Source organism: Chaetodon auriga, chromosome 19 (assembly GCF_051107435.1).
Source record: "Chaetodon auriga isolate fChaAug3 chromosome 19, fChaAug3.hap1, whole genome shotgun sequence".
Lineage (NCBI taxonomy): Eukaryota > Metazoa > Chordata > Actinopteri > Chaetodontiformes > Chaetodontidae > Chaetodon > Chaetodon auriga.
In genome coordinates, this window is record NC_135092.1 from 10992854 (window position 1) to 11017218 (window position 24365).

At 42.8% G+C, this 24365-nt stretch overlaps 1 protein-coding gene across 1 annotated transcript in view; it reads right to left on the reverse strand.

Moving 5' to 3' along the window:
- nsmfa (NMDA receptor synaptonuclear signaling and neuronal migration factor a) overlaps nt 1–24089 on the reverse strand; it is a 41174-nt gene extending 17085 nt beyond the window's left edge. The window contains exons 1-4 of the mRNA XM_076758137.1: nt 23737–24089; nt 11265–11326; nt 10058–10975; nt 8892–8958 (exon numbers count right to left, since the gene is read on the reverse strand). Coding sequence (XP_076614252.1) covers nt 8892–8958; nt 10058–10975; nt 11265–11326; nt 23737–23807 — 1118 coding nt within the window. The 5' untranslated portion in view covers nt 23808–24089. The remainder of the gene's footprint in view (nt 1–8891; nt 8959–10057; nt 10976–11264; nt 11327–23736) is intronic.
- Nucleotides 24090–24365: the final 276 nt, after the last annotated feature.

Consider the following 24365-nt stretch of genomic DNA (forward strand, 5'->3'; position numbering starts at 1 on the left):
GGATAACGGAGGACAGAGGAAGAACCGAAATGTAAAGGAGAAAGAGGGGGAAGAGGGAGGGGTGGGCGGGAAGTAAAAGCAGGCAAGACAAAAAGAGGAGAGTTTAGTGTCAAGCTTCTATTTCTGCTGAAAGAGGTCCAAAAGGAGATCCTGTAATTGTAGGTAAATATACACATTTCCTTGTCAATGTGAGTGGAAAACACTTCCTACAGGAGCAGTGTGGGTGCAGTGTACCACTGTACCACGTTGCCTAAGTACCTCTTTTCATCCTTTGTAGCTTCGATTTATGAGACACAGGACATTCATGTAACAGCAGCCAAAAGGGAAACCCTACATTCGTATTTTGTAGTTGTTGATGCATCTGCTCTTGGAGTAAACACATCAGAGGGAGTTCATTTCGCCAAACAGGTGCATAACGGCGTGTGTTTAGTTACTTTGTTCCAGGCATCTCCATTATTAACCTGCAGTGCCCCCGCTCCACCCCCCAGTAGCAGAGCACTAGTTGAGTCTAGTCTGTCTGACTCGGTGATCCTTTTCTGAGGTTCGTGTAAGTTAGAATCTATGACTCCAAACACGGAGCAGGAGTATTCGCGGTCTAACTGTGCTGTGCATTGATGAATTCATGGTGCTGTCCGTGGTGCTGAACAGCAAACACATTTGTCAAACACAGCCTTCCTTTCTCAGGTCTGCCCTTCTGTCAGGTTTGTCTAGGATCTATAATATTCTCTGAACTGTATACTATAAATACTTCATTCTATGCTCTATTGTAGCCTATATACTCCATAGCATAGTTTCACTTTCATGGTCAAAGTAACAAGAGACACACTGCTGCCTGTAGTATTCCTATAAAATTTCTGAGATCGTACTGGTCATAACCAATTTCACACAGATGCTATGAATGACTTCCGAATGATGCCGAATAACTTCCACATTTACACAGGCTACCTTAATCTGCTCGAGGATGCAACTGCTGACTGCTGCTTTCCATCCTTGGTTGAAGAGGACCTAGATGCACTATGCTGGCTTTCCTCATCTTCATTATTCAAATGCAGTTATGAAGAATCTAGGCTATTTCATTTAGGCTAATCACTGGCTAATGATTCTCTACGATGAAAAATATTTTGTCTGTCAACGTCCTTATTCATCAGGAGGCTCACGGGTGCAGAACTGTGGCGCCCGCCCGATGGAGCAGGATTGAATGGCAATGGATCAGCTTCACACTGCTGTGAATAGTCACATTGTACAATCATACACATATGTGGGCCTGCAATGTACACTGGGAAATGTTTATTAACTTCGGAAATAAACAATTTAGTCAAAGAGTAAAGCCGTATTAGTTTCTATCATCTCATTATTGAGCCCTTTATTTCAGAAAAATGTGTTTTTCATCACACGTGGTCACATAGAAATTGCTTTGTTATAGCTGAGTAGCACGGCTACAGACTCATCTAGGTAGTTTCTCTGTTTTCCACTTGCAGGGTCTTTGTATTACTAAAAAGTAGACAAGGGTTTTCATGTCTCCTAGCAACATTATGCTGCTCTGACAAAACCACATCTTTGTAGTCTATAAGTAATTAAATATAAAGGCTTTGCATTACCACGTTCCACTTGAAATCCATTTAGCGTCTTAAATAACAACAAAGGGACTGTATAGTTTTTCTCTGTGACTTTCTGCCTGATCCTGACATGATGTTCTATGCAAGAGCCCCAGATAAACAAGCTTTTATCTCTCTGCTTCCCTCCCATGTCGCCTCTGCACACAGTTTCAGTGCACCAAGCTACCAGTCAACACTCATGATTAATGATCTCTGCATGTGGTTTGTGAGTGTGTGTTTGTGTGAGCGGGTCCATGTTGATCCGGCGGTGGAGAAGCACATCAAAATAGAAGCAACATAAAAGGGGAAAAAATAAGTCTTTGGAGTCTCTTTGTCCTGAGTTTACCTCCATACAAAATGCCAACAACAGTAAACTTGCAACATCAAACAAGGAATTTCACTGCTAATTTCAAGAGCGACACAAATTGCATTAAACCATAACATGGCTTAATAAGGAGCGACCATAACTTGGTACTACTTAGAGATAAGTGACATTACTGTTACTTTGTACTTTGAGAAAGAGATCTTCAACACGCTCATGCTCAGAGTCAGACAGACATCTTTTCACCTGGATTGTCCTCAGCTGCCCACAAAGGAGAGGTGTGGAGACCGCTAATGAGATTTGGACAGAAAGAGAGGGAATGTGGGAGAAGCCATGTCCACCCACACATCTAACTAAAGACAGTCTGTCTGGTCCTTCTTTAGCTCTCTATAACTCTCTGTATGTTAGGTATTTTCTCCTGTCACCTTTTACTTACTTTGATTGTCTACTGCCTGCTCCTGTTTCTTCTGCTAATTAATGCGATGGACATATCAATGTAATACAGTCTGAAGTAAGTCATTATCTCCTAAATTAATGACAAACTACGGATTCATTTCAAAGTAGTAATTGAGTAGAGCAGTAGTTGAGTAGTAATTTTTGTATAAATATCTGTTTAGCAGCTTTGTTCTTATTCTAGTGATGCAGTCAATGGTCACTTTAAAGATGGGACACTGAGTGATGCGTTCAATTTGGGAAACTTTAAGGGGATCTCTGTGGGCAGCTAAAATGTCTGATCAGCAGTGGGGGAAGAAGTACTCAGATAATTAAGTAAAAGTAGCAGCACCACACTATAAGAAATACTCCACTCTAAGTATTTGCATCAAAATATAAAGTATCAAAAATAAAAGTAATCTGCATGCAGAATTACCCATTTAAAACAAATATATATGATTGATGCATTGATGTGTAGGCATGACTGTGTAACTAAAGCTCTCAAAAAAAAATAATATTTACCTCTGATATGTAGGGTAGAACATAGAAGTATCTCACAGTGTACTAAAGTAAAGTCAGAGAATGAAGAGAAAAGAGCCAGATTCATTGTTTACAGATAGTAGTGCATGAAAAAAAGGGAAGTGAACGCCTCACATCAAAAGGGTACAGAGCACTTATGAGCTTTTATGATGAAAAGCACTCTGTGATCACAGGGGATGATGAAGAGCAGTGCTGAAATGTGCTCTGCTGTGGTTTATAACCACAGTGACAGACAATCGTCTTGTATGTGGAGACGAGGATCATCCCCTGCCTTCGCTGGTACTTGACAGAAGTGCTGCCTGCAAGCTACACTTGATTAATAATTTGTGCTCTGCTTTGTGACCTAGGTCATGTTTAATGCAGATGCATTCAAAATGCTTATGATTCAAAGATTTTTCATTCACACTGGTCTTTATTTTCTTATGTGAAAAGAAACTTTCTGCTGTTTTGAAAGTGTTGTTTGAACAGTGTTTCACATACTGCATCACTGAGAAACTTCAGGCCTCTTGGGTAGTTGTCCCTGTTCATTCTGCAACACAACAGCTGGGACTTCTAATTTATTGACTTTGAGCTGGTTTTACTGTTTTGGGTTGATTTTGGTGGTCAAACGAGCATCTTAGAGAAGATAAAAGACACACATTTTAAAAAAGCATGGATTTTAATGTTTCACTGCCTCAGGGTGGACATGGCCTCAGTGTGATAAGACATAATCTTTTATAAGTTTCAGGTCAATAGAGGATTTCTTTTCCAGTGGATTTTAGAGCAAGGAGGCAAAGTGATCCTAAAAGTTTGTTGGGCTATTTTTTCCTCGTGCTCAAATCACTCAATTTGATGAAATAACACACAATGTTAATGCACTGACACTGCAGATGGATGACACTGAGATGTCAAAGGAGTTGAGATGGACTGCATGGTGTCATCTTCACCATCTGCCCCTGTGTGACGGAGCATCTGGGCCTGAGTGGGATAGCTTCTGAACTTGTTACTGATGTCATTACTCCTGCAAGTGTTACAGAATCTCACTCTGTGGTCCCCCACTCTTTTTTTTTTTTTTTTTTTTTTACTTTTAGAGAAAATTCAAATTGTGAGAATAAAACCAAAATATCTGACACCAAATGCTGCAGGGACATACCAGTTTGTTTCACAGGTTTGAATGCTAATTCATGACATTTTGCAACCCAACTTTGAAAACATTTTCCAAAACCATTCTCACAGATTAGATATGGGTTTGCAGCCAGTGCAGTTCATCTAGGTGTGGCTGAGTAGAATCCACAATACAGGCAGAGTTTTTTTTACTTTTTTAACCACCATGTACCTGTTTTGATCTTTTGTCTCAGAATACAGATACAATTCACTGTGTTTGGCACTACAAATCTGGCCTTGAAAGTGGGGAACTGTAGCCGGGCGTCCAGTCAGCAGATCCCTTTGAAAGCTGCTGACGTCCTCACACCTTCAAGTGCCACGTTGTGACTCTTTGGCTGAGTCAGATTAGACACGGCTGTAAATAAGCGACAATGGAGCTACAGCCACAAACAAGTGCAAACGATGCTCTAGCAAAGCACACCCTGGCAGGGGGATGCTTCGTACCTCTGGATGACTTCTGCTGAATTCTGCTCCCTCTCACTCCTTTTTCTCTTCACAAATCCCCGGAAAGCCCTGCCAGGACGTGGCACAGTATTAAAGGGATGAGCGAGGACGAATGCTGGCGTAGCATGGGGTAGGACAGTGCGGGGAGGCTGATGCCAGGGCTTTTAGCTGCAGGGTTTATTTGGCTGGGAAGGGGAGGCAGTTGTAGGTAGGCAGCAGCTAGCATTGACTAGAAAGACCAGAAATTCAAATCGCAGCAACAGCTCAAATGGTATTTTCTCTAACAAATGTCTCAGTCTGCATGTATTATAATCCATCTTGCAATAGAGATACTGATCCTGTCACCTCATGTGCCTTTTTGGTCATTGCACTTGATTTTAGAAGAATAGGTTTGTTTTTGGGGAATTTTATCGTTCTTGATGTGCTGTAGAGATTTTATTTTAGACTTAATTCAGATCCTACAGGTCTGTGGACTCGAGTAGCAACATTTTGTATGTTAAGGCTGTAATCCACTAGCAAAGACAGCAAAGTTGTTGTGGAAGCCTTTCATCGATTTAAATCAGCAGTCGTGAAACTTTGAAATTGTTCTGGCTGTAACAGAAAATGATACCCCGCTGGGCTCAAGCTGGACTTCTATGTGCCAGAGTACGAGCATGGCGTGAAATGCATCACTGTCAATGTGTGACTGCGTCTTCAACTGACTTCATTGTTGTTAACCAGGAAAAGTGCGACCCTACAGTCCTGTGAAGCTGATTAACATTTGTCAGCAGAGACAGTGCTAGAAATGGAGCATCTCCAACCACGCTTAGCAAAATTGTTGTTTGTTTTTGAGTACTTTGACTCTGGGTAAGTGGTGTAGACATAACATGTAAAATTCACCCAAAAACAAAATGTCATTTTAAAGGCTAAGGCTGGCATTATTCCTTACTTTTCTTACTGTCAACAAATCCCATAAAAAGACCAAAACTGATAATGACAATGAGTCCATCTCTCTGCAAAAGTTTGGGCACCTCTGGACAACATTTCTTTTACTAAGCAAGTAAAAGATGGCCTGATTTCCAAACAGCATTAAGGTACAGATAACACACCTTTTTAATATTTCAAGTAAGATTACTTTTGTATTTATATCTTTTACCATTTAAAAACAAAAAAAGGGCCCCCTCTGGCAAATATCACAGCTCGTGAAGGCTTTTTCAAACCAGCTAAGAGTCTCTAAGTTCTTGTTTGCTGGATTTTCACACATTCTTCCTGCAGAAGGCTTCTAGTTCTGTGAGATTCTTGGGCTGTCTATCATGCACTGTTCTTTTGAGGTCTATCCATAGATTTTCGATGATGTGTAGGTCAGGAGAATGTGAGGGCCACTGCAAAACCTTCAGCTTGGTCCTCTTGAGGCAGTCCACTGTGGATTTTGAGATGTGTTAAGGATCATTATCCTGCTGTAGAAACCATCCTCTTTTCATCTTCAGCTTTTTTGCAAACTGTGTGATGTTTCTTTCCAGAATCTGCTCGAATTAAATGAATCCATTCTTCCCTCCACCAGAGAAATGTTCCCTGTGCCACTGGCTGCAATGCAAGCCCAAACCATGATCGATCCACCCCTGTGTTTAACAGTCAGAGTTGTTCTTTTCATGGAATTCTGCATCCTTTCCAAACATATCTTTTCTTCACTGTGGCCACAAAGTTCTATTTTATCTTCATCAGTCCACAGGACTTGTTTTCAAAATGTATCAGGCTTTTTTAAATGCTCCTTTGCAAACTTCTGATGTTGAATTTTGTGGTAAATATGCAGGAAAGTTTTCTTCTGAAGAGACTTCCAAGATGGTCATATTTGTGCAGGTGCTGCACAGTAGAACAGTGCACCATCTTCTGAGGGTCTTTAGCAGTCAAAGAGGGGGTCTTCAAGATCTCCACCATTCCTGTTAACTGCCATTTCTTGATTGCATTACATGTTGAGGAAAAAAGTTCCTGAAAATGCTTTGCTATCTTTTTTTAGCTGTCTTCTGGTTCATGGAAATCAATTATTTAAATTTCCAGAGTGCTAGGCAGCTGCTCAGAGGAGCCAGTGCCTGCTGCTTGTTGGAACAAGTTTCGAGGAGTCATAGTATCTGTAAAGGTCTTAAATTTGCATCACCTGGCCTTTCCTAACAATGATTGTGAACAAACCATAGCACTATCAGACAGGACAGAGTCCTTGGTAAATGTTATCAGAGAGCTAAAATCTCTTGAGGTACCCAAACTTTCAGATAGTCCTCCTTTTACTCAAAGCACCGCTGTGCCTTGGTAAAGCCAATGGATGTACTATATAAGGTTAATTATTACTCTCTAAGCTATTCTAAAGTATATGATATCATCCCAATGTAAAGTTCAAGCAGGAACTCATCGGCAGGACCAGTGGTGTAAACGCTAATTTTTGGGCCAGTATCTAGTTCTTGTAATACGTCCATGCAATAGCCTCATAAAACCGCCAACATGGCTGTAGACTTGTTCGACAACAAAAAAAGGCTTTTTCATGGGAATTGTTGACAAAAAGAAAAAAATACATCACTAGCTTTATCTTTTAATTATTGCAAGAATTTTGACTAAAGCCCCAACATTTATTTTAAGTTAGTAGCCAGAGGTTGGCTTGGTCAACACACAAAAAACTAGAAAATGTTTAAGAGCAGCTTGGGTTAGTCGGGTTTGGTTAGGCAAGGGTGGTTGGAGCAGGGGTTGTGTAGTATGAAATGTCAAGGCTTTGCTTGGTGTTGGCATAACACACTATTATGTTGAGATTTATCTGATTGCTTAACCCACTTCTTGGCTAGACAATAGACTCAGGGATAATTTGACAGTTGTTAGTGATTTACGTACAATAATTGACATACTGGATCTTTATCTACCAAAGTTTTATGTGACTAATTCGCTAAAAAGGGATTTAAAAAAAAAAAAACACAACTCTGATAATAGTTTTACCAGAAGGGACGAGGGATCACATGTTAGCGCTATAAATACTTGTTCTCAACAAATCTCTCCAGAACCACTTGCCAAAGTCAGCTCCACACACGCCTAGAGTCAGCGAGCACAGAATCAGTGCTAATTGGTGATGACTGTGGAGCAGGATTAGAGCACTAACATGACTGCCACAAAAAACTCACACCGCCAAACTCTGTTGCTGTGTCCTAAGTGAGGGCAGGTGTGCGTGCCAAACTGACAGAACTGCTGGGTGGATGCGAGCTGACAGCGTTTAGGTCAGCCAACGCTCAGACGGACATTTTCCTGACTTGAGCTTGGCAGACTTACTCATCTGCAGTGGATTACACTGGACTTTATCCCTGCTGTTGCATGAAAATCCTGTACCTTGATTTTTACCCCTTTGGCTTTTTTTTACTTGAATGAAAAGACCTTATTTGTAGTGACTGGGCTTCTACCTGACAATCCATAACTGTAACTCACATGATGATTGGTTAATCTTGAGAAAGTCATTTTTTTCTCTCTCTGTCTCGGGCATGTGTGCTGTCTTGCTGTTAGTATGGACAGAATAGCCCAAACAACAAAGGGCTTTTGATACAAAGGATTACTCAGACCCATCTATCCAGCCACGCACACACACACGGGTTTGTACTTCTATGCTTGTGAGGACCCTCACTGACATTATGCATTTCCTAGCTCCTTATCTCAACCTTGACCTTAGCCAAAAACACCATCACCTTCTAAAAAACGTCTTCCTCTAAAACTCAAATTGCCTCACAAAGATAGATGTACAAGTGCTCACACACACACACACACACACACACACACATATCCACAGACCTCACCCAGCCCAAGGATGGAGGTTAAATGGTAGACATCAAAGTTAAGGAACAGCAGTTAAGAACAAAAGGTAAGCAAGCGAAGGAGAAAAAGGAAGCAAGCAGGGAAGTATACTCACGATATCCTGTTTGAGTGTCCCATGATTAATTAGCATGCAAGAAGAGAGAGGGAGAGAGAGAGAAAACATAGTTTAGGCACCAGTGAACAGTGAGTCCAAAAACACAGAAAGGAAGAACTGGAAGAGGCATAATGAGACAGAGGCTAAAAGCCTGTGTCATAGTTGACCTCCATGAATAAAAAGTCTAAATGCTTCCAGCACCGCATAATCGCTACTGGTATGTATGTGGCTTCTTTAATGGGCCAAATGAACAAGCCCTTTTACACACTGACTGAGCCTGAGTTTGTGCTCTGGACATGGTTTAACAAGCATCTAACACAAGATGAAAAGTGTACATCTGTGATTCCACTTGTTAGATGTCGGACTGACGTCAGCGATCTACGTATTGACCCAGATTCCGAATTGTGTGAACACGCCAGCCTTACCTTTCAGACAGAACGTACACCGTAAATGTGTGCATGTATGTGTGTTTGTAAGATTTGTGTGTGCTTGTGGGTTGGACACTCACGCCTGCATGGTTGTTGTGGCAGTTTGAAAGCTGAACATGTTTTCCTTGGGGAACCAGTTAGTGTCCTCTGCAATTAGAGAGAGAAATGATGATTCCAGGGTTAAGTGAAAAAGAGAAAATTCAATGTGCCATAGTGGCAAATGTCGTCATCAATATATTAGAAATATGGAAGCACAAAACCAGCAACAGCACTTCACAGTCCACCACTCCACAAATGGAGAGAGGGAGACACACAGAAGGAGACAACAGAGGAGAGAGACGAAGAGTCAGAAATAAGGACCACCACGTCACATCCAACATCAAACCCTCAAATCCCCACCTGACCGGAGACGAAATAGATTTGGAAAAGAGCGTCGAAGCAGTAATATTGGGTGACTCTCAACAGATGCCTAACTTCATCTAAACCTCGGTCTAAGCTCGGTGTAAGATTGATTTAATTCGACTTATTTTTCACAGTATACTAACTTAAAATGAGAAATTGACTGCAAAGTTTCTTTGTTATTCCTTACTAAGCCTGATTTGTTACATGTTTTTCAATGAGGTGGTCCTAAAACCTCCACAAAGCCCAGAGTTATTACAGCAACTGCAAAATATAATTAAACTGTCACAAACACGAGACTAATGGGGAAGCAAGGTTAAATGCACGCTTCATTTTTAACTAAAACTTGCAATCAGGCAATGGTAAAAATAACAACAACACCTCCCAGTGTGATACAATCCAATACAGGTACCCCTTAAAAAATATTACTGTCCTTATGTGAAGCTTATGATATTCATTTTCTGTTGAGACTGTAAGTGGAGAGCTGTTTCTTCCTGTTGGGGTGAATCTACTTTTAACCACTGCTTCTTTTTGCTAATGATATTTTCCTGAATTTTGCCATTTGTTATCATGATTTTCAAAATATAAAAATTAAACATTATTAGCGTCACAAAGGAAGTATATTATTAGGTGTTCTTATTATTTTGACCACACCAATATCTGCTGGATCCCACTGCCCTCGCGTTCACTGTGTGTGTTTTTTCTTGAAATTAGTCAAATGCTATTTCATCTCTGGTCCCAAAGCCAAACCCGTTCAACCCGTCCACGGGCTCGTAAAGCAAAGCCCCGCCCTCCCTTGTTTGGAATTCAGCGCCTCTTCCTTCCTCTGTGTTCTCCGCCCTCTCACCTCTCTCCAGCCCAGTCACCCGGTCCACACTCCACATCCGCTCTAGGCGTCGGTGCTGCTTGCCTGCCTCTCGGGATGCGCTCTCCAGGTCCAGGGAGCCCTGGCTCCGCGAGGGGGCGCCGCTGCATGAGTCACAGGCCAGCCCGCTGCACTCCGCCTCCCCTTTTCCACCTTCTCCCCAGCTGCGGATGTTGTGGGCGCTGACGGAGGTCTGCAGCGGGGGTTGAGACAGGTGATGGTGGTGGCTGTGGTGTGATGCATGGTGGGAGTGGGATCCAGCGGCTGCTAAAGACTGCTGATGCTGCTGGTTGCTACTGCTGCTTACGCTTGCCCCGCTACTTCCTCCACTGCTGGAGGGTACATTGGCGCCCGAGACGCTGTGGTGGTTCCCGTGGTGATGGTTGCCGTGGTGATCTTTGCCATGATGGTGGCTGGTGCCACGACTGCTGCTGGCATGGTGGTATTGGGTTGGAGACGATGAGGTGGAGGAAGGGGAAGTGGAGGGCTGGATCAAGCCACCTCTGGATCCCACCCCGCGACTCCCCGACTTTTCCTTCAGGACGTCCAGTTCTAGGCTTTCCTTGCTGCCCCGGCCGCTGCTCATCAGCATACCGCGCTGGGTGGTGATGGTGTACACGCGGGCAGGCTGCAGGGTGCACTCAACACACTTCTGCTGGTCTTCCTCCGCTGAGAAACTGCGCTCGAGGGACAGCCGCGATGGCTTGGTAGAGATGGTGATGGAAGGGGGAGGTGGCTGGTCTAAGCCCAGCGGGGGTTTCACCAGGCTGGACTCCTGGTTGTCCTCACAGCCCTTGGTGGTGTTGGAGCAGGGATGCAGGTGGTTGTTGTTGTTGGGTCCAATCGTGCCACTTGGCGACTCCGGGTCGGGACCCACCAAGGTTTCACACAGAAGATGAGCTAGTATGATGGCGAGAAGACAAATATTAGTGCTACAGAATGGTGAATCCAATAAGCTGCTAAACAGCAAGGAGACGAAAGAGGAAAAATAAGAGGACAAGCTGAGGATGTCACAGAGGGTAACATCTTTCTTTGGTTATCAGCTGTTGCAGTGATACACTAATGAGCGCAGCGTGGCATTTCAACAGTGGATGAGGTGAAGCAGGTGGAGGAAGAGTTAATGACCACAAAGGTATACACAGAGCAGGACGTAAGGATGGACAAATGGCAGGATGGCAGAGACGCTGACCTGATCCGTTTCGGTTTTCAGGGTGTGTGTGGGACAGGTACTCTCCAAATGCTCGCGCTGCTCTGTGGGGACACACACGCACACACATGTACACACACACAGACACACACACACACACACACACACACACACAATAACACACATAAAGACATTAATTCACAGGTGGAGAGGAGGGGTGAATGTGAAAGGAGAGGAAATGGCAGGGTAGAGAAGAGAGAAGGGCAAGGGAATTGTAAATTATAAACCTAATTGCCTTCTTTGTAGGCTTGTGCCACCCACAGATTAAGATGCAGCTGTTTTATCTCCACACTTCAGGCAGCCTCAGACTGAAAGAGAGACAGAATATGAGACAGCCGGAGGAGATAAGAGTGAAGGATTGTTTGACTTAATTTCTCAGTATGACCTCAGTTTGTGTTGGCGGATGTAATTGCAACTGGCAGGCCGTAAGTGTGTCTGTTTTCTTGTCTCCATACAAACTCACAATGTAGTTGTAGATGTGTATACTGTATCTTTTGTCAAGTAAAATACTTGACCTTGACAGGCGCTGAAGAAGATCGCTGGGAGATATGCTGAAAATAGATGGCGTGAGCTCCATAACCACAGTACTGCATCTGGCGCTTGGTTCCTTTGTTCTTCTTGGCCTTTCTCTTACTCACACACAGAAATAGCCACGTATAGCAGAAACTCACTGTCATAGAGGGCTTCAGCTTTTAGTAAAACAGCCCCAGGTCTCACAGCTGAATGACACTGACCTCCTAATGTTCCTCCAGTGCGTATGTGACAAGAGTGAAAAACAAGTAGAGAGAGACAGGATAAAAGGAAGACTGATAACTCTAAAGATGTGCTCTCAGTGTCTATCTGGGTAGGAACTGAGAGGAAATGTACCACAGCAGTAACTATCGAGAATAACGATTCATTACAGTAATTAAGAATGAGAGGAAAGGAGAAAATGTGAGTAACTTTAATGCTGTAAGCTAATAATTTTAACTTATTCCAAAAGCAAGGATGATGATGATCATGCTTAATATACTTTTGAGGTACTAGTGATTATTTCAATTTTGTGAAGCTTAATACTTTCACACCACGACTTTTTAGGAAATACAGCAGCTGTTGTTATTTACCAGCAGACTCCTGCTACAGTGTAAACTACCAAACAGCCTCCAAAGCGCCTCCAAGACCACCCACTGCAATAAAACACACATCAAGACATTGTTGTATTGTTAATTTTACTTGAATACTTGTTTCACAGCTGATTTGTGACAGTACTCAAAACATGCCAACTGGCCTTTAACACAAGGTTTCAGCTAGTTAATCACTAATTATATATCAGCACGAGGCAAGAACACTTATGGATCGATTACAGTCAGAATACTTGCTTTGTTTTTTCAATACCTGATGTAAAGAGCATTATGCATAATTTATTGAATCTATATTGACATGATCCTGAAAAATAACCTGCTGTGTTCATAAAATCGCCTGTTTTCCTGGTGCAGTTAACGTCGGAGGTGACTGCTGCTGACACACACACAAACACACACTTGTGCAGAAGAATTCCCTGTATACAGGGGAATCTGTGGGTGTACACCTCCTCTCTGGTAGCTCTGTCAATTATTAAAGCCCATCCAACACAGCAGGCACACACAAACACACTCACCCACATACACTCACTCGCAGAGAGCTGATGTGCAGTGAAAACAGACATTTTTCAAACATTTCTCTGATGCGCCATCCTTCCTTCTCTCTAACTTTCGCTGTCTTTTATTTTAACTGAGCCCTTTATTTTCACTTCACTATAAGGCAGCTGGATTCGCAAGATCGCATGAGTTGACCTGACACCAGAATTCATCTTGCCAGGCAAGTTATGTAATGTGGCAGGACCAAAGTCGCTTAGACCACTGCCCCATCCAAACCAGACACCCTTTTTTTTATGTCTGTGTGAAAATGCGGCCTTAGAATGTAATTATTTGGGGAACGGTGAGGGTCAGAGTAACCCATCAGTCAGGTGTTAGGGCCTACGCACATGCACAGTACGAGTCAAGCAGGATGTAGGTATCATGTAGTGACAGGACCGATCAGCGGCCTATGAGTAACTACCGACAGCTACAGGCAGGCTTGGTGTAGTTGTGGCTACAGCGAGACTATTCCAGCCTGGAGGTTTTAGTGGAGAGTGTCTTAGATCTTAGTGTTGAAGCTTGTGTATCATAGCACTGGATAAGACACTGTGTGTGATATATTTGCCCGAGACTCACATGCAGGATAAATCCCTGTTTTAATATAAACAAAATCTCATATCCTGATAGAGATGATTTCATATCCAGATAACGATACATATCACAATCTATTATATTAAAGTATTTTCTGTAAATTCAATGAATAAAAAGTTTACTCAAAATGACCACATGGAAAGGCCGATTTCTGATTACATTTTGAATTGTACACTCAGCAAAATTAAAGGCACTTACTCATATTGGATTGTTTTTCTCTTTTTATCCTGAACCATTATGCAAAATTCCAATTCAACAAGTAAGACAATATAAAAATCTGAATTTATAACATCAATTATAGTTGCGAGCATCATAACGTCTGAGTCTGGGCTTCATTTTGAGCGTTTGACTGCACTTTTTTGGCTGTCATCCACAATCTCTCTCTGTACTGTTTGACATGATTCTTGGGTAGGTGGTAATAATGGTGTCTCAGCCTGTTGTCATCACACAATATATATCTTCATATCACACAACACTAGTAGGCCCCTGAAGGAAATAAACGACCTATGAGCCCTTGCTGTCCTGGAATCCAGTCAGTACTTTGTTGCTGGAACACAACCCAGCTCCAGGTTTGCAGTGACCCAGTTAGTTTGTGCTGATATGATTAAACACAGATTAGGAATAAGAATAAGCATGATAGACTAAAATAAATAAAACCAGACTTTACAAGACAGGAAATGATGGAGGTGTCCCCTTAAATAGTCATCAGCGTTGACATTTGTGTGTGTACGCTTGGGTATGTGCGTGTGTATGAGTCAGTCTTTTTATAATATACTCTAGGGCCAAAAGAGAAGAAAGAACAGAGAGAGGAGATGAAGTGTGTGTGTGTGTGTGTGTGTGTGTGTGTGTGTGTGTGTGTGTGTGTGTGTGTGTGTGTATATGTCCACATGTGGTGGTGTAACAAGCAACTGGCCACATTAAGGACAGTTGTGACAATGGTAGTCTACGCTCCAATCAGCAGGTGTCCCTGTGAAGCTCTGAGACATTTTCATTTTAACCCTGCTGTTTTATTATTCAACAGGCCGCTGCACTCTGATTAGAATCAGCAAACAATGGTGCAAGAGACTCTCATCATCCATTATACATGAGAGGAAACCTAGTTGGAAACGGATAGAGAAAAACGCTTCTCAATCCATCCATTAAACAAACCCTTTCCCTGCTATCTCTTATTGCTGTCTTCCAGATGTGATATGTGAGCACAACACATCAAGGACACATGAGATGCACGAGGTGGCAGGAGAGATACTCTAACGGGAAAAATGAAGGAGGAAGAGAAGTAAGAGAAGGGGAAGAAGAGGAAAAGCTTGACAGGCAGATATGAAATTGGTCCTGCATGCTCTCAGACATGTGACAGGGGTTTGGGGAAAGAAACGAGTTGGGGAGGGGAGTTTGAGGAGGAGAGATGGGATTAGAGCAGAGAGGAAGAGGAGTGTACAGAGAAAAATGGGGCATATTAAAAATGAAAGCTGGAGTAAGCTTGAGGAAACGGAGGCAGACAGACAGAGCACAGCCAGGACAATGAGGAAGAGATAGAACTGATAACAGACTGTTTCCTCCTCAGGGCAAATGCATCTTTGAAAATCAACTCAACCTGAAAATGCTTTGTGTCATTTAACCTCTAAAGGTTTCTACAGGTCCATTAAATAGGACATGTATGCTGTGAAACACATGTTAAACCGCAGTGACAAGGGTGGCACAGGTTCAAGTTCAGTGCCCTGGATTCAGATCAGATCACATTAGACATTCTGACAGCGATGGAGAGCTTGAGGAGGCTGGCTGTGTGAGACCGAACTCTTTCATCTTAAAGGTAAAGTAGAATTCTGTTTCGGAGATGTGCTTCTCTTCACAAATACCATCTCCTGTATTGGCAATATATTACTACACTGCCAACCACAGCGTTGTTTAATGAGGTGCTCATTTCATTCTTGACCTTGGAAAAAGAATCTTTCTCATCACAAGGTCCATTCAGTTTAGAGGACCGTTTGAACTTTATATCATATCGCATGATCTTCCTCAGTAGATGGAGTTTGCCCAGCTGTGATGAAACTGTGAAAGTTCACAGTTCTATTTTCCTCAGTACTCTAAGGACTTCACGCCCACCTTGACTTGAAAGCTGAAATTTAGACCTCATGGACCTCGGAGAATTGCTGTTTCCAAGATAAAAAATGACAGCTGTTCTGTAGCTTCTGATCATATCTCTCAGCAGATGGCGTTTGCCTTGTTGTCGTTGATTTGTAAGTGTTCAAAGTCTGAAGTGACTAAAAAAAACTTAAAGTCAAAAATGAACTTTGGGCCAATGTGGAATAGAAGTCCTTAAAATGCAACATCTAGTATTATCGAGTGCTACGATCGAAAGCTCCAGAATGGGTACTAAATGGACGTGAGATTTTTAGATTGATTTCCAGTCTTTCAGGAAGCCGTGGGTTTCCATGTATTTCACTACAGTGTTATTGCCGTAACGTGACCGTGTTAGAAAACTGGTCCAAGGTGACGCTTTCAGGAACTTATGGCAAACGGGAAACACCAATACAATACAGGATTTTAACTGCAGTTTTTTTGCTTTAGTTTCATGTAACTTTCCTTAGTCTGTGAAATGTCTGCATAGTGCTTGCTTTCAGGCAAGATTCACATTCTCTATTTCACAACATCCATGTTTGCTTTGTTGGTCTTACATTAAGTTTAGATTTTCTGACAACATCGCTGGTGAACGCAGTGCTTTTCAGCTGCCAACTCGGATGTCAGTGTCCTTCAACACAACCGCAACAGGAGTTTTGGACACTGTTCCCTGCTCTCAACGACCCAACAAGTCTCTAAATTAAATGACAAAATACCTTGTTTGTAAGCGCCCTCCAAAATGACACATAGAAGCATTTTCTCATCCTTTGTGCCAGATGGGAGAAATTGATTTGTGATGGTTTTGGAAGGAGAAAGAAATCTGTTTTATGATGTGACAGTGGTATGGTTGAGGCCTGGTTGGGTTTCAGGACAAAAATTCTTGTTTAGGCTTAGGGAAAGATCATAGCTTGGGTTAAAATGAAAGTCAGGGGGCCTTTCTATTCGTGGTTACAATAATGACTTCATTTAATGCTGCTACTGGCAGTGAAGACTTTGAGGCTGAAACGATAATGTCACCGGACTTCCTTTTCTTTCTTCTGATGGACAACAGTCACGTGGTTGCTAATTTCCAACCAGCTCTGATTCTGTTATGTAAACTACTGCGGGTACAGCATGAAACTCTGGTCATCTGTACTGTTTTGAGTGAATATGAGCGTGTTTCGCCTTTGTCTGGGTGTGCAGTTCAGCAGATACTGTAGTGTGCTTGGCATTTCACAGGCTGACTGAGTCAGACACAATTTCACACACTCCATACCTTCTTGAACACATTGTGCCACAAACTCCACGAACCACTTTGCAGATGCACAAAAGGATCCTCAACAACAGGGACATGCACCTCAGCACTTCAGCTCTTTTAATAGATTCAGACAGAACAATGCATAACTAGATACTTGACAGATGGGAACATTGCAAATCTGTAAACATGCCCTTTTTCTTTGGTCTCTAAAAGTTTGTGCTTACTAATGGATGCAGATGGTGAGACATTACTTATTGCTTATGCCAATTTTACTTAATCCCCTTCTTATTTGATTTGGGTTTTTTTTTCTCCAGCTGTAGTGTTTCTTAGGGTTTTTACGCCTCCGTTTTCAGTGCTCATCAATCAAACTTTTTTCATGGTTGGGTTTGCTCTGACAGGTGTAAACTGCCCGCCCACATTTGGATATGCATCTTGCCAGCAAACCGTTGTTCACTAAAAATCAGGAGGCTTCATCCTCTTCCAAGTGGAGATATATCAAAATTAATTGTGTGGATTGTAGGTAAAGGTCAATGCAATTTTATGTAATATGTGGTGCTGTTTCCATAAGATAATTAGAGAGGTTGATTATGTGGAGCAGAGAAAAATCTCTTAACCCTTTCATATGACAAATGGTTCAGAACGCAGTGCTTTTATTTTTGTTTTGTATTGTTGTCAATAGTCCTGGGTGATTGGATGAGTACATTGATGATTTGTTGAGTCCATTACTGGCTGTTGTTTTTGGGGAGCAGGTGATTTTATCATTTTATTTTGCTAATTCAATGGTCGGCCTCCAAAGACCTAGTGAGAGCTGTGATGCAGCAACAGAATCTGTTCAGCGAGTTTACCCTGTGGCACAAAGAGACCAGCAACAGCAGAGAGAGGCAGCGTGAAAAACCACCGTCTAGAGCCAGAACAAAGTTGAATTCAGAAGGCGTACCATTGTATTTTTCTGCAGTTGGAAGCAAGATGACGTAACTCTTTACTGCTTTCAACATTGCCAAGTGCATTACAGATTAACTCCTTCCGGTTTTATTCCTTTCACAATAAAAGCCCTAGACATATATACTGCATAGTTGCTGACCAGTGGGAGGTTAAACTTACTCAGAACATTCCACTTATGTATAACTCAATAAAATAGCTGACAATAAGTATAAGAATATTTACTTTCTTGACATTTTTGTGAGTTTATTTTGTTTTGGGAGGGGGAGTGCACACACACCTGTGTAAATGTATCAGTCACCTGTCGTTGGGCTGATGGTGGCCCTAGTTGTCACAGTCCTGTTCATGGTGGAGGACCAGCATGTTGACTTGTTGATAACACTAATAGTTTATGTTGTGTTCTTGTTCATTCTACTTAATTTTCTGAGACTGTGCTAATATAAGATTCTCATTGTAAGCATTTTTAATTATTTCATCCACTTATTCTTTTCACATATTTTGTACGTTAGTCTTTCAAAAAACACTGTTCAACCTTTGCATATGGAAAAGGAAAGTAAAATATGCCATGAGAGTAAAACACATAAGTAGAACTTACAAATGGCATAGACAGCAATCTATACAAATCCTTCTCAGATTACCAAGTTTCATAACATGTCACCATGTTCATACATGACTCTTGTCACATCTCACCCACCTTCTCAATCACCAAATCTTTACTGTGTCAAATATCCGATAACAAATTTAAAAAAAGAAAAAAAAAAAATCAATGATCATTAACTAAACCAATTTGGTTTTCCATAATTGTAAAATGTAATTTTTTTTTTTCCAACAAATGATTTAAAATAGACCCTGAAGACCCACAGCTCACTCTGTGATAAAAGACCTGTCATACAGGTAGAGAGGCCCATGTTATAATGCTGCCACGTACAGTATTTCATTCCCTTCCTGACCCCTATCTACTCATCTCATGCCTTTTCTCTGTGGAGTCGTATGCCGTTTAACACCATGACCATATACCTTTAGAGGACAAGCAGCTCATGGCTGAAAACAGGCCATCGCTCTGCTGGCAGGGTTCCCAAGGGTCTGAATATCATCTCACTGGGTGTCTCACTGGGCGTCTCTCCACTGTAAACAATGGGCTACCAAGCAAAGAGATTCTCACTCTTAATACTCCTTAATCGAATCCACCTCTCAGATGGTCTAATTGAATTGAGTCTCTTACAAACACACACACACACACACACACACACACAGAGCAGCGCACACACACACACACACACACACAAATGCACAGCTGGGGTGGTGAGAACCTGTTGAGGCTTGTAGCATGTGCTGAGGGCCGAAGGGACTTGGGAATGTTAATTGCAGTCTTGAAAGTGTGGTCCATTATGGGGCATTTGGGAACAAAGCACCTGATCAGGAGCCTGATTAAAATGTCAGTGACTCACCATGAAGTCCACATACAGTGCTGAGTGATGCGACTGATCCTCACACACTAACACGCAGCACTCACATACTTAACATTGATTTTTTTCAACCATACTAGCCCCTTTTTTTCTATTTTATGACTTTACATTGTAGGAAAAGTACAGGTATGACTAAGAACATGAATGCTGGCTCTTTTCTATTCAAGTGTCCTAGTAAGCCACAATAACTAGACCCTGAAACGAAAAGAAATGCTTGACTGTCCACTCTGGCTGTTGGAATTTGACAAAACAATCTCCATTCAAGGTGCGCTTACTAGCACGTCCTGGGGCTTTATCACATGATGTTGATCAGCAAATTATGCAGCTTAGTTGACACTGAACTGTAGAAAAAGTTTGAACATCTCCATTTCTGTGACAACCAAGAAAACTCAGGTTGAGATTGTTCTACTTTTTATTTATTCTTTGACAAAACAAATATTCACAATGGCAGACAGACACAGACAATCACATAACACTGCTGGAGCCCTAATCATTCTTCAGACTGTAATCAATCAAATCTGCCTCATTCAGCATATTTATGGCAAAGAATTGCACTGTCTGATTGTGCAAAGGAGGAGGGAAAGAGATGAGGAGGCAGATAGATGTGATAGAAAATGATTAACTTTGCTCAAACGTGGAGGCACTGACCATAGTACAAAAAAAAATCCCAAAATATAAAAGCAAGATTTTAGCAAAGAATGGATCCTCGGGAAAAACTGTCTCCTTCTGTTGAGCTTGAGTGAATCTGAATAAGTGTTACTTCAATCAACAATTACGTAACAGCCCTTGATCTCATGCACGGAGTGACTGCGGGCCCGCGACAAAGACGCTCACACCTGTCGGCTTTCCCGAATAAACTAACACACAATATTTCATTTGCATCTGCCTATAAAACACCAATCCTTTCATCTTTCATGCCATCTTTCACACCCCCACAGCTCTGTGAACGCCGTTGTCCGATGCCCTTCAGCCAAAGCACAGCCCCCTCTCTGGCTGATAGAAGATCAAAGCATTTGCTTTTTCACTCAATGTCGCAGAATCCTGGTGTATAAATTGGAGGTAATCTTGCCCAACTCCCCCCCCACCCCCCCTCGCTCTCAGTCGCTCGCTACTTCTCATGAGCTGCTGGAGGGGAGAGTGTGACCTGTTTCATAACCAGCAATCCATAAACAGGCATAAGACGAGACAGGCACAGGCAAACACTGGGTACGAGAAGCCAGTGTCTCTTCACTGTTTTTTATGTATTGTATGTATTTCTTATGCAGTGCCTCTGTCCACTGCTTTGGTCCAGACTGAAATATCTCAACAACTATTTGATAGATTACTTTAAAATTTGGTAGGGACATTCATGGTTCCCAGAGGATGAACCACACTGACTTTCCCTGACTTGACCTCTAGCACCTCCAGCAGGCTGACATTTTTGATCTTTAGTGGCACGTCTTGACAACCATGGAAGGGATTGCCATGAAATTTGGTACAGATATTCGTGGTCCCCAGAGAATAAATCCTTATGACTTTGGTGATTCCCTGATTTTTCCTATAGTACCAACAGCGAGATGAGAATGATCGTGGGCATGTAAAATGCTGATGGAGTGGTTAAGTTTTCATAACTAGACCTTTTTGGTGAAGTTAAGGAGAGATAATCTTAATGGTTAAGGCTGGAAAAACATTCACAGTTAAAAGAAACCAACGCTGAGTGCTAAAGGGAAACAGGATGCAAACCTTGGTCTGCTACGTCAGAGTCAGACTACAAATATTTAGACTATACCAGCAGGGGTATGAGAACATGCTGCCATTTCCTGCTTTGCCACTGAACACAGAAGTAATGTGATGGCATGAATAAGCAAATGTTGCCTTTTTGTTTGTTTGTTTGTTTGTTTGTTTGCTTTGGGGGAGGCTGGTAGTTATTTGCACAACCACAAGAGGTCACCAGTCAGGGAAAATGGGTTGTTTTTAGCTATTTGAATGAAGAACCGGTGCTCTCTTCTGTGGGCAGTGCAGTGGCCGGCTGTCAGATCCATTGCTCTTTCAAATTACTGAAGTTACAGGAGAAAGAAGAAACAAGCTTGTGTGTGGAATTATGTTTGGATGACGACGACTCAGACACATGACTCTGCTGTCATTTAAGACACTGAATGCCATATGGTAAACTGCAGGTACACAAAGGCACATAGCCTGTCTGACCAGCTTTAATCGTCATTTAACAATAAACGTAAAAGGCTGTTGTCCTCATGAGTTGCAACTAAATAGCAATAAACATGCCTTTTATAGCCTCCACAAATACAATAAGAAAAAATGAGCTGTCTGGCCTTGTAGCAAAAGAAAACAGAGGAGGCAGGGGCTTTGAAATTGCAACAATTACTACGCAGATACTGCAGTTGTTTCCAGATGTTTCTCTGAAGGACACACTACATTTTTCTGTTGCCAGAGTGCATTCTGGAAGGACACTTTACACAGGATCAGACCATGATGTACTGAATGTTTAATGCAAACTCGCATTGCTATACATATATGGCTGTATAGGGAAAAGTCTGTCGATCTGTGACTGCAGACTGAATCTTCTCTGCAGATTTTTAATGTGGGAGCTCTGAGTTCAGCCTGTCCTTCAGACAGAATGGAGAAGCATGCACATGAAGATCAATTGGCGAGAGTGGTGCGTGCACACATGCTCGACGGTATGCTTCGAGATACGTTTGTGTGTTTCGTTTGAGAGCGAGGTGGAGAGAAACCACTTTTGAGTGCTCGCTTCCACGCTCATGGGGTCGTGTGCAGGTGATGGGCTGATCAATATTGGATGCCATTCCGCTGCATTTCCCATCTACAGGAGGCAAGGTTCGCTCTGCCATTAACTCTCAACAATTAATCTCTGAATTGTGTGCATTTGTGCGCCTCTGTGTTGTATGGGGAGCAGAGAGTGCTGGAAGACAGACAAATAAGAGTATAATTAAGTAAATATGTGCATGCATTCGAGTGTGTGTGTGCATGTGTTTGAGGGGATCATCCTCAATAGTTGCCAGTTGTGTAAGTATTTTTGAAGCTCCATTGAAAACATGAAGAAAAAAAGACTGTCTGCCTTGAGATCTTTCTCTTTCGGTCTCCCTCACGCACAAGAACACACATACACACACATTTTTACAGTAGGCTTCCTGCCAGAGGCACCCTCTGTAGCCACTTGCCATTGTGTATGAGCATCACATCCTCATCTTCCTTTCAAGGTGGCTCTCTCTCTCACGCACACACACACACAAAACACAGTGCAACGCATGCCAAGGTAGGCTCACATACATGCTGTGCAACGTATGGAAGACACATAACACACTGAGACAATGACGTAATAGCACATCAGCCCACATCTGTGGATGTTGGGAGACTGCACAAGTCAAGGTCATTCATTGACTGAGTTGAAATCACACATTGCGAGGCCACAGCTGCCAAAGCGCAGAGAAGCTGAATTCTGTATCTGACTAGAGATCGCAGCTCCGCGCTTCATGTGTGGACAGATGAACACAGACACACGTGCTTTTCGGTGAAACCGCAGCTCCAGCTCAGCCTCAGATTATTGGCCTGCATGGTGCACAGCACGGCAGCTGAAATCCATACAGCCCCACACGGTGAACGGCTCTGAGGAGTGAGTCGTTACCAGCTTTTAAAGGGTTGGACTCCTGCCAAACAGTCTTGTGTCCCGCCGCTTTTCCAGGCGGAATAAATGAACAGCGCGCTCGCAGGTGCTGTCCTGTGTGACCGGTCCAGTAACTGACCGTGACTGGTGATGACTACTAACGACTGAATCGATTGCGGTGATTGATTAATTGACAGCCGGATCGTTTGCCCGCCGGGGTGTGAAGGCAGCAGCCCTCATCGCTGCGCTGTCCGCTCGGGTCGATGCGGCCAGACATTTTTTTTAATTAGCATAAAAATCAGATGGCTGGCTGTTCTTCGCAGCAGGTGATGGTCTATTTTAGGTGATGGCAAACTGAGAGAACGTATCGGGGTCGCTGTGAGTCACAGCAGCTCTGGCTTTGCCTCAGTATGACTTTCATTACACAATGATGCTTCATTCACAACATCGGTAAAGGCTGCGACGCGCCACAGGCAAATATCCTAATAATGATTGCGTCCTGAAGAAACAGTGTTAGGGAATTGTAAGCTTCTCTACAGGTAGGCTACACTGGCACGTTACAGGTGCAGTCTGGAGAGAATAAAGGGTCGTCTAAGCACACATTTGCTCAGCCGCACGCCCCGGGCGAAACGGGACAGTCGGCGGACGTGCGAAAAGCGCAAAGATCCTCTCTGCGCATCACAAAGAAGGGCTAAAAGCTGCACCCGCGCACACCACTGACACACATACCAACTTCGCCAGGGTCGCACCTGGACGCTAAAATACCTGTCAAGTCCTCCCCGAGGCTCCCATGAAATGGGTACAAAAGCGGAGAGCTCCGGGTGCCACTCACCTAACTTTTGCTGCCACAGAAGATATCGCATCGTTTCTTAGATTCTTCCTTTTGGACACGGCAGTTCCCATGCTGACATGGAAACGACGCGGGCAGGAAACCAGTTCATTCCAAACAGGGACCGAGGAATGCGACAGTGAAAACAGTATTTCAGGAAAAATAAAAAAATAAACGCAAAAAGAAAGAAAAAAAAAAGTTGAAGGGAAATCCAGGAGTAGGTATGTCACGCACGCGTCTGCAGAGCAAAAGATGCCAAAAAATAAAAAGAAACGGGGACGTCAACCTCTCTCTCCCCCTCTCTCTCTCTCTGTCTCCCTGTCTCTCCGGATAAGAGCACGTACGTGGGGTAGCTGCACAGCTGTCAGCGTGTGCCTGAAGATACACAGACCTCTCTCTCTCTCTCTCTCTCTCTCTCTCTCTCTCTCTCTCTCTCTCTCTCTCTCTCTCTCTCTCTCATTGATCTGAAAATGCAATGGGAGGATGGTAGGGGTGGTGATATCACCATCATCATCATCACAAAGGGGAGGTGCTGTGTGAGAGACACTGGTGTCATCCATGTAGGAACCTCTGCCTTTCATCTCATCCATTTTTGGACGATTAGCTGCGCATCTTTATTTAGGCTATTTATT